Consider the following 10,891-nt stretch of genomic DNA (forward strand, 5'->3'; position numbering starts at 1 on the left):
GTGCCATTTACTTGTCATGAACAGATCAAAACATGTTCTGATTCCACCACTACACACTGGGAGAAATTAAACTGGCATATAAAAGGTTTCACTTTTAGAAAGTTTGTTTTCAAGACTATCCTTACTGTGCTTACTGTTCTGTAAGGGTAAGGGCAAATTTGTACTTAAATCAAAGATGACTTTAGATTTAATAAATAATCAAAAATAGAGTAACATCATGATCCAGTGAGACAGAGTTTCTGACTCTTCTATTCCTCTTTCCCGTAACCAAATGCTCTTAGACTGATAAAATCTGTTACTCACTGAGAGCACGCTGCATAGCCAGATGATTTCACCTGTGCGTGAAACACAACCGATTGGTCCTTAACTCCACCTGGCTTGCCTGGGCCTGGGCCTGAGAGAGGGGGAGAGGAAGAGAGAGGGAAAGAGAGAGAGAAAGTGACAGTGAGGGATGGAAAAAAGGCTAAATCCTCACAATGCTAACAGAAAGGGTGATCAAAGACCATTGTGCCCTATTGACCAACTATCCAATACTGTGTAGTGATTTCTACTTCTGTAGACAAAAACCCTAAAACCCCTACTTCTGTTCATGAAGCAGAGCCAAAACCAAAAAGTTTAAGAGAGAGAGAGAGAGAGAGAAAGAGAGAGAGAGAGTGTGAGAGAGAGAGAGAGAGGGAGAGAGAGAGAGAGAGAGAAAGAGAGAGAGAGAGTGTGAGTGAGTGAGAAAAATATCCTCACAAAACAGAATTAACTTATAGTAATGAAGCAAAAACATTGGATTGCCGTGTGATTAAAACAGTAATAGGCGTCCTTTGTACATCGCTTTGGATAAAAGCGTCTGCTAAATGACTAAATGTAAATGTTGAAAGGAACAGTGGATTTAATAAGCTGAAAGACGGCTGTGCTGTGTGCTGCTCATCATGCATACAAGTGATCTGTCTCGCATGGGAAGGAAGGACAATGACTGATTCACTGGTTCCTGCATTAAGGCCTACACTCTGCAAAATACATCACTTTTTCCAAGTCATTATTTTATTATGTTGAATACTCTTCAGTTGGATATAGGAGAACACATGTTAAAGATCCTGTTTGCTGGAATGAAAACCAAGGTGTGACAATCGCTCATTCCCTATAACTGCATTTATGGGTCCCTTTATTGATCATCGCCAATTCAGCTAAACAACAGCACATTCTCTTAATGGCTAGTTACCAGCTTGATTGACAAACTGAATTTCTCTAATAAAACATAAATACATAGCTGAGATTTATTTCCCCCTCCTTTAAAAGCAGTAATCCTCTCCCAACGTGGCCTGATTTAAACCTCAGGCGTTCCGCTCAGCCACAGGGCTGAAACCAAGCCCCTGACAACAGCAGGTATGCAGCCCAGGATGGCTCCAAGTTATGGGCTGGTCGCGTCCCAAGAATAATTAGTGAATTCAACTGAAGCCGCAGGGAATGCGTAACAGTAGCAGGGCCAGCGGCGTGGGATGCTGTCTGAGCCATTAAGGCTGCCTCCCTGTTGTGTTTTTTCTTCTTTATTTCCCCTGCAGTGGTGCCCGGTGTTGACCTGAGGAGAAAGTGGGACACAGCTGGTGAACTGGGAGTGCCAAGCGCTGAGGACTGAGGGGCTGTAGCGGGTGAAGGATGGATGGAAGGAGAGAAAGGAGACTCTGTGTGTTGATCGCTGAAGCAATCGGACAGTTTTCCCTGACGAGAGGAAATTAAACTGGGATGCTGGCGACCCGGGCGCCCGGTCTGGACGCAGGTGTGGGGACGAGGACAAAGAGAAAGAAAGAAAGGAGAGGGGTGAAGTGAGCGGGGCAACATCTGCATGCCACCTTCACTGGATTTCACCAAACCAAGTATTCTCCACAACAAGACTCTGTTTCATAGTTACTATTGGAGGACGAGACGGAAAATCCGTGTGTCTGAAAAAGATGAATCTCCTCATTTGAACACTGAGCAACAACTACAGCTTAAGGGAACCACTTTGTCTGGCATGAAAAACAGGGCAGCATCTGGCCTTGTGCTGTGCTGTGCGCTGTGCTGTGCGCTGTACTGTGCTGTGCTTTGAGCAATGTGCTGTGTTGTTTTTGAAAGAAATGAGGAGAACAGTGATCCTACATTGTAACTCTGTGGTTTGAGGCGCTGTGGCCACAGGGTCACATTTACTATGAAGGCAGAGTTATGACACAGATGCTCTCCAGGGAAAAAGTATGGAGCGCTCCAAAATCAGAGGGAAACCACTTCATAAACAGAGTGCATCCACCATACTTTCATATTACACATTAAATTTCAACTTATTAAAAGTGATCCTTGTGTTGTTCAACAACATACTTAAAGTCCCCTCCAAACACTCCACCATTCTGCATAATTAAACTGATTGCTTCTGGCTTCTTCATCTACAAACTGCGAAACGAACAAAAGTCATAATTACATAAAGCAGTCACAAGAAGCAAGCAAAACCGAGAAAGTAAAAGGCATTTAAGCAAGTTTGCTAATTTATACCCTGACATGTTTTGCAAGCGAGCATGTGGCCTGGATGCCAGCGCAGGCGGAGGAGATGTGGGAGGAGACTGGGGAGGCTGAGAGGTGGAGGAGTGTAAATATTTGTGGTTTTCTGGCCTTGCGTTAAAGTCACGCACCAGCTCCTAACTCATCCCTCCTCCACACACTCACACACACAAGACGGCCCGTCCAAATCTCCTCTCCACTTCTCCTCGCCTGATCTCGAAACAGCACATTTCTCAACTCTGTGTGTAATCACCGCGCGTAAACCACTGTCTGAGCTACTGTCTCCAGGAGCAGCCAAAAGCTAATGAGACCCCCCCCCCCCACACCCACACACACACACACAAACACACACACAAACAAAGCGCGCATCTCAGGCCCCAGAACAGGCCGTCTCGAGCCTTATAGAGCTGTAAAACCTCCACAATATCAACAAGAACAAAACATTGTGCTCTAGACTGGGGAGGAAAGCAAGGATGAAAAATGACTGGGTAGACACAAGGATGACGTGTGCTGCTGTGTGAAGACTGTTCAATGTGTTTATAGCATAATGGCAGGGAGTCTGTTAATAGGTCCTAAGAAAATCAGGCGATGACAGACATCAACAAAGTATAAATCTAAGATAATACATGAGTGGAAAAGACTTCCATTCAAACATGACCACTAAAATGGTAATACTTTCCAACACGCTGGCTTTTTAAAAAGCCTTTTTTTGTGTGTGTTGGGTATGGGGGTTTCATTGAGGCTTCCAGTCCTTTAAAAAAACATGGTGTTAGTGACACATACCTGTTTTCTTGGGGGGTTTGGGGTCTCTTCTTGTAAGCTCAGCGTTCAGAGGGGAAGTGGGCATCGGTGGGGAGCTGAAAGGGAAAGGGGTAGTGGGGGGTGGGGTGGAAGAGTGTGTGTGTGTGTGTGGGGGGGGGGGGTGTAAAGAAAAGTTCCATCACTGGAAACAACTGAGCTCTGCATTTTCCAAGCTTCGTGTGGTTCCAGCTGCGCGACAACCACTGCTTCAGCTCCGTGATGCGGCTGAGTCATCCAAAAAACAGTTGGCCTAATGTAAGCTTCTGTCGAAACAACGAAAACATCGCACTAGGGGGGCTGAGGACACCAAACGCTTCATGCCAGGCACAGCCACAAAGCACCCTCACATGCCCCTTGTGTGCTCTGAGTCAGCTGGGGGCCAGTGGAGCCTTAGTGAAAGGTACGAGTCGTGAGGCAAAGGGAAAGACTTTCATTGTGTCTGGTCTAATGAGTACAGTCAACATCCCCAATTACCACAAATAAACTGTGCCCAAAGAAGTTAGGCACTTAACATAATTGCACTTAATGAGGCCTCAGAGGAGGGAAACAAAGTGCCTGAGCCTGGCACGGCTTTGGAGCACGACAGAATGTGCGGCGCAGCATTTCCGAGACATCTGAACATACTGAGACATCTGAACATACTGTTTGCATTTCTATTCATTCATCCCTTCATTCACTCATCTGGTCTTTTAAACTACCTTTTCTATCCACAGAAAACTGCAGAACTGTGAATGCATAACTTATAAGTTAAAGGCTCTTGTGCTCCCTAGGACCTAGACACTTAAGTAGGTGCATCTGGATGCAGCCTGCGCACACCAAGTGCAGACACAGGAGAGAGCAGACAGAGGAGATCACCTGGGCACCACTGACAGCTCCTGCCCAGTTAGGGCCTTTTCAAGCTGGGAGCAGAGACGGGCCAGCTGCCCTGGAAGCTTGATGTCCCACAATGCCATTCGGGGCTGAAACATAGAAGTCACCGCGCAATGTATCTACAGGAGGGAAAAAGCGGGGATAGTGAGAGGGTTATTGTGTGTGTGTGTGTGTGTGTGTGTGTGTGTGTGTGTGTGTGTGTGTGTGTGTGTGTGTGTGTGTGTGTGTGTGTTGGTGTGTTGGTGTGTGTTTGTGTGTGTGTTTGTGTTTGTGTGTCGTGTGTGTGTGTGTGTGTGTGTGTGTGTGTGTGTGTGTGTGTGTGTGTGTGTGTGTGTGTGTGTGTGTGTGTGTGTGTGTGTGTGTTTGTGTCGGTGTGTGTGTGTGTGTGTGTGTGTGTGTGTGTGTGTGTGTGTGTGTGTGTCGGTGTGTGTGTGTTTGTGTCGGTGTGTGTGTGTGTGTGTGTGTGTGTGTGTGTGTGTGTGTGTGTGTGTGTGTGTGTGTGTGTGTGTGTGTGTGTGTTTATGGGGGCAGGAGCCTCCATAATGTGCTTCCATGCTTCATGACCTCTCAGAGTGAGCAGGACAACCTACTTTTCCCACAGGAGGCAAACCACAGCCAGATCCAGTAAATCCTTAACGTCTCAAATAATCGTGGCAGTACAAAACCATAAACTACTAATTGCAGAGTTATAAAAATATCATAGGTTCTATAGATGTGAACCCCAGAACAGTTATCAGGATTAACTGCAGGGAACGATAACAAATATGTACAATTTCACATACACATTTGATTCACAGGATTGTTTACAAGGAGTAAGGTTTCAGCAATAACAAAACATAATGAAAGCATGGGAAATGAGTAACATAGAGAGCTTGAGTGATGGAAAATATACAGTAATAGGTCTAAGCAGACAGAGGGGGGTCAGGCCGTATACACGAAAGGAGGAGACCCATGCGATTAATGTCATATATTTCAGCAATGGGTACCACTCCAGCTCAAGAGGGAAGCACCCTGATGGAAATAACTTACGTCACAGTCTGTTTGGGTGACTGACAAAGATCCAGCCAAGGTGATGCTAAGGTCAGGATAATCTTAAAGAAAAGAGGCAAAAAAAAGACATATTTAAAGTCAAACCAACAGACGTCCCGTTAATATAATATAATATGTCAAATGTCCGTCGACCTTTTGTTGTTTGTGTTGCGTTGCCTCAGAGGAATCAAACAAAACGAACACATGATTTAGATGGGATACCTTTAAAACGCAAGGCCATGAGGAGCTCTGAAGAGGCTAGGTTCACCAGGTACAAGCCATCAGAGCTGCCTATCCACAAGCAGCTACCGTCCCTGCAGGAGACAGAATCACTGATCAGTAGCACCACAGGATCTGTTTTCAAAAGAGACACTGATGAAAAAGGGGATACTTTAACGCCACAGGAGAAGAGGGGGAAAAACTACTGTGACGGTTAGCTGGCAACACTCATGGACCCACTGGAGCTGTGGAACTTCATCCAGCCTTGGATTTCCCTCAGCGTGAAGGCTGGATAGGTCTACTGTTAATCATGTCCTGGAAAGCCGAGCACTCAACTCTCACGCTGCCGTATAAACAAAAACTGCGTGGCAGAGAAGATTGGGTCTGGCTAATCCGCAGTGATTCACAGCCTTAGGGCCAGAAAACTGCTGGCTCAGCTAAACAGGGTAGATATACCCTGTAGAGAGGCAACATTGTAGCGTCCGCCCTCCAAAGATTCCATGCACTATAAATTAGGCTCACAGTAACTGAAACAAAAAGCCTACATGCTATCATCCTTACATGGAAGGACATCAGAAGCATAGGGGGACAACAGAGCAAATATAAAGGCCCATTTCTGTCCCATGTGCCCTGGCCACCTGACCACTCAATGGTCTATATCTGTTTTAAAACTTTAATAGCTGACAGATAGAAACAGTGCCGACAGATATCCTTGGACTTTTTTTTTTGTTCTCCCTTTCATTCATTATTCAGCGGCATCTTAATCACAACCCTGTCTCCTCAGGTCAGATCATGTAAATGTCAGGGCTATTAACTCTAGTGGTTCATTTGGACTTCAGAAATGAACCCCAGGCCTCTAGCCTCCAGTCCAAGAGTCCTACAGGGTGGAAAAGGCCCGTGTCCCTGCAAACCATGGCAACAGCTGCTGTTTTGACAGCTTGGGACTGTAAGTCCTGTTTTAACTGCCTTTTAATACAAGGTTTCCTGCTATCACCATGGAAACATCCATACCTCATTAGTGTCTACCAATACAGATGTATGTGCAGCGTTTTGAGCAGTTTCCAGACCTCTGTGACAGCACGACATGTGTGTGCCTATGAGTGAGCTTTCACGTTTCACGTTGACGTTTCTTAACACTACATTTTCCTGGAACGATCATTGCCTATGGAAAAACAAAGACAGCGCAAGGGGAGAGGAAGGAGGGGAAATACTTTGATGGATGGATAAACAGCTACTTAACTGGAGGAAACACCGAGATGGAGCTATTCATTCGGGTCAGTTGTAACAAGCACAATGTTAACTCTTAGTACCCCATAACCTTCACCTCTTGTATTCATGGGCCTATCAAAGTAATGGGGAAATTATTCTGGGTCTTATACCTCTCTTCTGTTTGTCCTGAATAAGGCAAAGGCTTAAATGTGAAGATTCCCAAAATTGGCTTTGCCATCTCGACCATCATACCATCCCCAGTAGAATTTGCTGGAAAGAAAGAAAGGTATTCAATAAGAATAGACATAATGCTTCCCAGTATAATGTAGAGAAGAGACAAACATCCACTGGATAAAGTTTCATAAAATACAGTGTTCCATAATATTTTCATGGGAAAGGCCTGCAAATATGACAGAAGTGGTTGATAACTGCATACATCCAAAACCTGATAGTTGTTGTGCTTGGCTCTCCTGAATCCTCCTCTGTGTTTGTTCCATGTTAGGTAAATCCAGTTTCGTTATTAAGCGACATTTGTAATCATCCATGACAGTGTGATGCCAAACCTTAACAGACACAAAGAGCCTGTGTGTTAAAAAAATACAGGCTTGTGATGGCAGTGTGTGTCTACATATGTGAGTGTGTGTTCATTCGTGTCTGTGTGTATCTGTCACACCTGTCCATCAGCGGATCCAGTTACTAGTTGCCTGCCTTCCTCAGTGGCATAAACACAGAGCAATGGACAACCTGTAAAATAAACGTGAATGAAAATGAAGCATCAACACATGCAAAAATTCAAAACATAAAGCAATATTCTGAAACTTGACTGCGGGTTTATACTGATACCATACCTGAAAGCACAGCAGACTGATACAGTATCTCCTCCTTTGTCACATCCCATACCTAATATATTAGAAAGTCAAGGGACAATAATGAGGGCACACTACAATACAACAAAGACTTCAATCAGAATTAGTCATGAAATTGTATGATGATACACCAGTGTCAAGGAATAACATAAAGAACCTTAAATGTCCTATCTTCTGAGGTGGACACAAGGACGTTTGGGTCCCATGGGAAAAACACTGATGCCGTTAAAGGCCCTAGGTGGCCCTTCAACACAGCAAGGACCTCTTCCTTCTATGAGGGAGAGATGTGGGTAAAGTGGCAGAATATTCAAAAGCTGTGGCAACATAAAATGACAAACATATTTACTCTAAATATAGCTTGAAAACTGGATTTATTCATTGGGGTTTGAGCGGATCATAGAGAGCCTACCTTGGAATTCAGAATGTAAATTTTGGAGCCAGAGCAAGCTGATACCCTCTTGTCCAGAGGACAGAAGGAAAGATGCACTACTTTCCCAAGAAGTGTTCCAATAACTGTACCTGAGGCAATTGCACCTTGAACCAAAAAACAAACAACTTTTTTTCAAAACGTGTTGTGGTCAGTGATTAAGTACATTAGCTAGTGGAATGTGCAACAAGTGAACTGGAATGTTTTCATGAAGTGTTTTAAAAGTGTATCACTAGAGGGCAACATTAAGGCACAATTCAGTGGGATTTTATAGTTAGTTTGATAGGACTGCCACATCTTTGGGCATCTCTTCCTCTTATTCTTAATGTTTTCAGAAAGCACTGACCGTATACCAGATGACAAATGTAATTAATGTTCAGACATACTTTCGTCTTGCATGTCGCAACTGCATGAATGTCTTAACTGCATAAATGGTGTCAATAAAAAATGGATTACAAAAAAAAAAGAAGGCACTGGCCAATGTTCACACTGCAAATTAAGGCCGCATTCAGTAAATATGGCAGTAAAGATGTGATGCTCATTACCCTCTCTTGCTTTTCTGTAGCAGCGCTCAACATCCCAGGCTATCACATAGTCCTCAGAGGCTGAGCAAAGCATTAGGGGGTCTCTGCCCTTCCCAAACGAAACAGCGGATATATCGCCATGATGACCAGTAAGATGCAACGGTTTCTGTAATTACCCAGAACAAAGAAAGCTGAGGCCCGAGGTAGTGTATAAAACATAAAAAGGTGAAAATATGACCTGATGACTATCACGTGGAACAGGTGTACCTGGGAAGGGTCTGTGATGCTGTGTATCATCAAGTGTTTGCCCTGCCATGGAAGAACACTATGCGAGGAGCAGCAATCAAGCTGCAAATGAGCCGAAGTTTTATGACAGGCAATAGAATATATTTCCGTTATGGTGCCATCTTCAGTGGCCTCCCTACCATCCATGCCTCCAGGTCTTCAGTAGCTCTACAAATGCCAGGCTCTGTACACAATAACAGCAAGGTCGTCATGGACCATCATTTACACTGCTAGTTAATTACGTTGAAGGAGTGCCCTAAGCCTAATAATTAGAGCAAGGCATCACCTCGTGACTAACTTAACCTGGCGACTTTCTATAACGTTAACTGTAGTTGCTAATCAACAATGCTGCGTATTCAAGGTAACAAACGATACCAGATCACGTGTAGATACTAAGCAAACTTTGTAGGCTAGTTCATAATTACGATAGCTGGCTAACAGGCTTTAATCGGTTAGCATTACGTAATTTCGCAAAACCTGTACCTCTGCCGTTCTTTGCAGACATTTGCAAATATCACGCTTTTCACAACGAACCACAACACATCCTTTCTGCTGTACACAGAGAGCTCAGACTACTACTTCTACTATGTTGCGACATGGACCATAGGCACTGATACCAAAGTTACCCCCACGCGGGTTGTGCCTGTGTGGATGTTACCATGGTTACCGAGACACTGCAAGCGTGACTAGAATGAGACACCACTGAATGAATGAGTTGTATGCACATACGCCTTACTGGAGGTTAACCGTGTGTGACCCTCCATAAGTTGCTCAAAAAGATAATTTCAATACATTAACTAGGGCGCGAGCGTTATTTCACTTTGCTGAAGACATGTTGAACACCCTGAGACTGTTGTAGAATTGAATGAATGATGTGAGTACGTAAAATAAAATGAAAACATAGGCTATGTGCTCCATACATAACTCACTGCTGTAAATGCGTGTCCGCCTTTAAAAAAAACTAACACTTAGTTATGACAACTTACGCTAAACCAGTCTCTCTATCCTCTGGCTGAAACAGATACGTACGTGAACGCAGTTACAAAATAATGTGTAGTTAAGTAAATTATCCTAGGTGAAGATGTTGCCAAATGGATTTCGCAATGAAAAGGCAGGGGTGAGTTCGAGATGAGATGACAGGCAACCTGCCATAATTAATGTTTTCTTTGGTCATGGTTAGCCTACATGTTGTTCAAAGTGGTTTAGTGGTTCCTACAGCAATTCAATCATTGATGCAATTCACAGGTAGGCTATATATTTATCATGCAACTATTTTTATATTGTTTTACTGATCTGAACTTTAATACAATACAAATATCATACAATTTGAATACACATGTGTTTGTTGTTCTGCTTTTTTTTTTGTCCCCAGAGAGAAAAGTGTTATTTCTAGTCTCACTGGAAACAAACACAAATACAGTACGGAAACAACCCTGGTCCACAAACACATTATTACCAACATTGGCAATGTAGGCCTACAACTCCAACACAGGTGAATGTCCATGTCATTTTAACACATCAGATGTAAAGCTTTACATCAATAGTGTGTGTGTGACCTGCTGTTCTTCTCTCACTCAGGGTTCTTCACAGCTCCGTTGAAGGGAGTGTATGACTTCAGTTTTATTGTCTATGGGAGGGGCAACTCAAAACACATGGGAGCAGCATATCTCTGTAGGAATGGGCAGAACCTCGGGATGAAGTATACCACACTTGATTATGGCTCAGTAAATGCATCTAATGGCTTCAGTTTGTTCTTGAAGGTGGGAGATGTGGTGGATATTTACCTGCTTGCCTATCATTAGATACTGTATTAGATTACTTAAGCCATCACAGCGACTTCAGAGGTCACCTGCTGTTCCACAACTAACAGACACAGCAGTCAGTCAGCTGATGAATTAAGAAGTGTGTTACCTTTATTACCAAAAGATATACACAAACAATACTCACTTAAGCCAACACTTACAGTTTTTCACTATTGCTAAGAAGTAAAAAGCGAAAATTCGGCACAATCTGCACAACCTTCACGTCATGTATCAATCGCTCGCCCCAAGTGGGAAAATACTTAAGACTCCCTTATCTGCATTAGACTCTGATTTTCCTTGTGAACACACTGATGTCAATTACACATCACGTTGTTGTCAAAAAAA

General features: G+C 43.7%; 1 protein-coding gene across 1 annotated transcript in view; it reads right to left on the reverse strand.

Moving 5' to 3' along the window:
- The window catches only part of wdr27 (WD repeat domain 27), a gene marked incomplete at both ends in the record, with an annotated part of 63,253 nt that extends 54,362 nt beyond the window's left edge, over nt 1–8,891 (reverse strand). The window contains 13 exons of the mRNA XM_080849472.1: nt 304–394; nt 3,298–3,371; nt 4,171–4,304; nt 5,215–5,276; nt 5,437–5,528; nt 6,813–6,912; nt 7,079–7,205; nt 7,316–7,386; nt 7,491–7,542; nt 7,666–7,779; nt 7,918–8,042; nt 8,481–8,625; nt 8,727–8,891. Coding sequence (XP_080705598.1) covers nt 304–394; nt 3,298–3,371; nt 4,171–4,304; nt 5,215–5,276; nt 5,437–5,528; nt 6,813–6,912; nt 7,079–7,205; nt 7,316–7,386; nt 7,491–7,542; nt 7,666–7,779; nt 7,918–8,042; nt 8,481–8,625; nt 8,727–8,891 — 1,352 coding nt within the window. The remainder of the gene's footprint in view (nt 1–303; nt 395–3,297; nt 3,372–4,170; nt 4,305–5,214; nt 5,277–5,436; nt 5,529–6,812; nt 6,913–7,078; nt 7,206–7,315; nt 7,387–7,490; nt 7,543–7,665; nt 7,780–7,917; nt 8,043–8,480; nt 8,626–8,726) is intronic.
- Nucleotides 8,892–10,891: the final 2,000 nt, after the last annotated feature.

This window comes from Sprattus sprattus (genome assembly GCF_963457725.1).
Source record: "Sprattus sprattus genome assembly, chromosome: 12".
Classification (NCBI taxonomy): domain Eukaryota; kingdom Metazoa; phylum Chordata; class Actinopteri; order Clupeiformes; family Clupeidae; genus Sprattus; species Sprattus sprattus.